This window comes from Lolium rigidum, chromosome 2 (genome assembly GCF_022539505.1).
Source record: "Lolium rigidum isolate FL_2022 chromosome 2, APGP_CSIRO_Lrig_0.1, whole genome shotgun sequence".
In the NCBI taxonomy this organism is placed as follows: Eukaryota; Viridiplantae; Streptophyta; class Magnoliopsida; order Poales; family Poaceae; genus Lolium; species Lolium rigidum.
Genome location: NC_061509.1, coordinates 235,473,172 through 235,477,661, shown reverse-complemented (window position 1 = coordinate 235,477,661; position 4,490 = coordinate 235,473,172). Strand labels below are relative to the sequence as shown.

The following is a 4,490-nucleotide window of genomic DNA, read 5'->3' as shown; positions in this document are numbered from 1 at the left end:
GGCTGGCTGCGTCGCAGGAACACCTAGGCGGCGGAACGCTGGAGCTTTGTGGCGGCTAGGGTTTCTATGGAGGGAGTGGATGAGGAAGAAGAAGGCGCGGCCCCTTTATATAGGCCGGAGGCATGCGGTGGCCGCGGGACGCGTGGCGACGCCATTAACGTGGTTGGCGGAGGTGGGCTGCGGCCGCTCGGCAGCCGAGGCATTGCCATTAACGTGGCGCAGACTGCCGAAGCGACGCAGCGGCGCCAGTCGCGAGCGCGTTTGAGAAGACGCATCGACGCAGGGTCGCTGCCAGGCGGGCCCGACGAAACGTCCGCCGGATACGACCGGACACTTTCGGCGTCCGCGTAGTGTCCGCGGAGACGCATCCGAGGCGCATATTTGGGCCAGGTTTGCGTCTCCGCGGACAGCCCGGTCACTTTGCGTCGCCCCGCTGGAGAGGGTGTCAGACGCATTTCCGGTCACGGCGGATGAAAACGACCATTTGCATCGCGCCGCTGGAGATGCCCTTAGAAGATTGTTAGTACTGTACATTGTATGAAAATCTATAAACTCTATTAATTATCACGAAAGAGTTGTTGTTTCCTCTAAATGGGGAAGTGAATCTCTTGTTAATACTCTTTGTTTGTTGAAATGCAAAAAATAAAAATGAGACCATTGCAACAACAACAAAATTGCGGGGGGCCATTGCACCAATTTTGACTAACCTCAATTCCATTTCTCCGCTCAACATTATTGCCGACACATAATCTCACAAACGAATGAATTGCATGCTTCCATGCTGGCATATATACACTACTTAGTTTCTCAGCAAACGAACTAAAAGATAATCCTAGAAATGTTGTTTGCTCTACACCAAAGTGCTGCAAGCAGACGTGGAAATGTCGAAGAGCGCCGGAAGCAAGTACTTCCTGCCGCGCGCGCCGTTGGCATTGTAGCTGGCGCCGGTGGCCGAGTCAACCTTGAGGTCCCCGGCGTACCCAGGGTAGGAGCCGCTGCCGAATTTCCCCGTGCAAGCGGTGCAGGCCTCTAGCGGCGCGTCGCTGCTGCCCTGGTAGTAGGCGTCGCCGAACGGGTTGGTGACGGCGCCGGCGAGCATGCTGGCGAGGTTCATGACCATGCCGTCCACGCCCACGTCGCCGTTGGGCGCCACGAGGGGCGGGTTCTGCGGCCCGTATGCGGGTTGGTGGAACGGCCACGCGCACTGGCCGGGGCACTGCGTCGCCGGGTTTCCGACCCAGATGTAGGCCGTGCCGGCGCCGGCGTCGGAGCCGTGCAGGCTGCACCGGCCCATGCCGAAGCCCTCCACGGCCACGTCCTCAGCCGTGAAGACCAACGCGATCCCGCCTTTCTTGGGCTTGGTCGTCGCGGCCAGGGCAGCAATCTGCTCCAGGGTGAGGGAGTTGCCCATGGAGCCCGCGCCATAGGCGCCGTCGGAGAGCTGGTTCGCGAGCAGCACCCGGGTCGTCTTCTTGCCAGCGCCGTTGGAGCTCGTGCTGGCCACGGGGGAGAGGTACTGCTGGTCGATGGTGCTCCACCACTGCGCGACGGACGGCGCGGCGGCGGCGGCCTTCGTCTCAGCGGTGAGGGAGAGGAGGAAGTCGACGATCACCGATTTCTGCGCCGCGCTGAACTTGCCGTACCAGAGTATGGACACGGGGATGTCGCCGTGGAGCACGGCTCCGCCGTTGTGGAAGGAGAGCATGTCGGCTGGGTCTGGCCGGTACAGCTCCATGCGGCGCCTCGCCCCCATGCAAAGCTGCGCCGTGCTCGCAAGCATCACCGCTGCAAGCAGCACGACTGGTGTTGCACGAACGACGGCCATGTTTCTGACTTGGGATTTTGGTGGAAGAACAGAGATAGCTTGGCTATGACTAGACGCTAGAGTGAGCAGGAGAGAACTCGAAGAAAGGTGTGTGTGATCGATGCTGAGATATGAGCCGAGGAAGCGCTTATTTATAGGGAGGCTCCAGCACCGAGCCCTTCCGTTCCCGGATGCTTCCCTCGGTCAGCGGCATGCAGATCTCAAGGTGCAGCTGTCCGCTCCGGCGCTGCTCGTAGAACTAGAGGTCGCGGCATCTTGAAAAATCAAGCCTCGCTGAGCTGTTGTGGTGAGGCTAGAACCTAAAGAAAGCGTAGGTTAGGTCAACAGGCAAGCTACAATTGCAAACAGCCGGAGACGATGGGCGACATACAAGAGCTGGTTTTGTCTTCTCCACTCTCCAGGGCTGGTGATTCAGCAGACAAAACGGCTGCGCGTGCGGGCAGGGGACACAAGCGATCCAGGGTCGTCGTTCATGGATCGCGTTGCCGTTCGGCTTCACATGCAGTCTGTGTCCTCCGTGCCGCGACAGGCTGAATTGAGTATTCTTAGCTTCAACGGACGGGGCTTCGGCGTCGCTGCTCTCGTGCGTTGGTCGCATCACGACCAGGCTGGACGTGGTACAGAGAACGCTGATCCTCCCTCGGATGAAGCCTTCACCGGATCGCCATATGGCAGTACTAGTAAACATGCCCGTGCGTTGCAACGGAAAAACATTAAAATCATCTTTAAAAGAACATTTTGTCATGCTTGGGCTAATAACCTTAGTTCGCCTCTTCTTAGTGCATGCCCATTGAAGTAGGTACCTTGCTATTTTGTTTCACCATTTTATACTATTTTAAGTATGTTGTGTTTTCCCCAAATTTTAATCCTTTTACATGTTTCATTATACAACAATTTCTGAGAATGTAAGCAAAAGATACCACTTGCTTTTTTTTGTCCATCATGGTTATCAAAAAATATGAAAATTTCATGCAAATTTATTTATCATTAAATTACATGGGAGAAAATTAAATAAAATAAATCATGTTGAATCATCAAAAACATTTTTCTTAGAGAGAAGATCACTTCTCTTGATAGCAGTTTGCACATAAGAAAACAAAATTCCAATCCAGTGGACGTGAACAGATGATTTTCTTTATTAGCTTATGTCAAACTTAGATTCTGTATCTAAGCATACTAAGCAGAAATTATTTCTCATACGCATATCACAGAAATAAACGTTATAGATATTTACGCAAAAACATTTGGTCACAAACCCGCAGACTACAGAAAAGTGTACTTGTTGGTACACATATTCTTAGCTCCGCCAGCTCGCTCATAGTCCGAGCCAAAGAAGCCTGGCAAGACGCCTCGCTCGTGTAAGAGTTAGTCATGTACTCCGGTGACAGGGTCGACATCCATGGATGCCAAATAAGATAGCCTAGCTAAAAAAAACCCGATCAGCGGCATCGGCCGATGCTTATATTGTTTGCTAGCTGCCTCTCATCTATACTTTCTAGCTGACTGGCTTTGAATTTCAGGTTTAGCCACGGCCAGCAGCAGTGCAGAACCGTCCAGCATCAGAAGCATATCATGCAAGCTTTAAACAGCCCTTGCAGGAAAGTAATCGGCAAATCGAGCCCGGGGCCAGGCCAATACGTGCGAGTGGTATTGCTTCAGTCGTGTGGATGGCTGGCTGCTCGGCGACGGCAGCTTCGTCCCAAGCATAGAGTCTGATACATATACCATGTTGTCCATGTAAGAAATTTGATCGGACAGGGTCATGCAATCGTGTCATCTAGCAGAGTAAAAAATTTATGAGAAGCTTCATGTAAGTATCCACCTATATATCCACCCAGTGATAGTGTGCTCGTTTTAAAAATCGCGTATGAAGAGCACCCGCCGCACCATAACTTCTTCCGGTGCAGCTCGCCGTTTGCTTCGCCGGTGCAGCTCACCGTATGCCACTGCCGCCTGGGCCTTGAGAAACCGCTTCCCGCTCATCCTCATGTACCACCTCTGCATGCGTTCGCGCCCTTGAGCCGCCGCTGCAGAACATCCTTGCAGGAGACATAGGAAAGTCCGGGCAGGGATCGCTGGCGTAGCTGGCGAAATCAGGAGCTCGGGCACATCGATTTGATGGCTGCTAGCATGGCTGATCAATGCCCTCGTGCGTCGCCGTCGCCCGGCTGGACGATGTGCTCCATTGGATCCGATGGTTGGGCATCAAGACATATTGGTTTGCTTGGAGAAGAACCGATCACCCTCGACGAAATCCTGGTGCCAACGTCTTTCGACTCTCCCTCCCTATTTCGATTGGATTTCAGCTAATTTGGAGATTGTAGAGGAGGGGTCGTTCGTTTCCTGGTTATATGAGGAGGCAGGTGCGGCGTGTGCCTGAAGGATTTGTTTTGTGGGTGACGGAGACTTGGGGAAGCAAGCGTAGGAAGGGTGGGACGCTCTCATCCTGGCGGCTGTGGCTGATATTTTCCTTTGGTTCTCCTAGGCGTGCTTTCGCCGGGTCTGTTTGGTCTCTTGTCCACCACGGTTTGATACCGTAGATGTAGCACTACGTGTTTAGGAAGAGAGGAAGTTTTATTTGAGCCGGACTCCTTGCAAGCCACGGGTTTGGGACGGACGAAAAGATCAGCGACGTAGGATAGGACGGACGAACGAAAATACTCGT

General features: G+C 53.5%; 1 protein-coding gene across 1 annotated transcript; it reads right to left on the bottom strand.

Annotated features, from left to right (window-relative positions):
* Positions 1–696: 696 nt before the first annotated feature.
* LOC124690661 (protein PHOSPHATE-INDUCED 1-like) lies at positions 697–1,825 on the bottom strand. Its single transcript, XM_047224019.1, has one exon. The coding sequence runs from the start codon at positions 1,823–1,825 to the stop codon at positions 851–853; it is 975 nt and encodes a 324-aa protein (XP_047079975.1). The 3' UTR covers positions 697–850.
* Between the last annotated feature and the right edge of the window lie 2,665 nt (positions 1,826–4,490).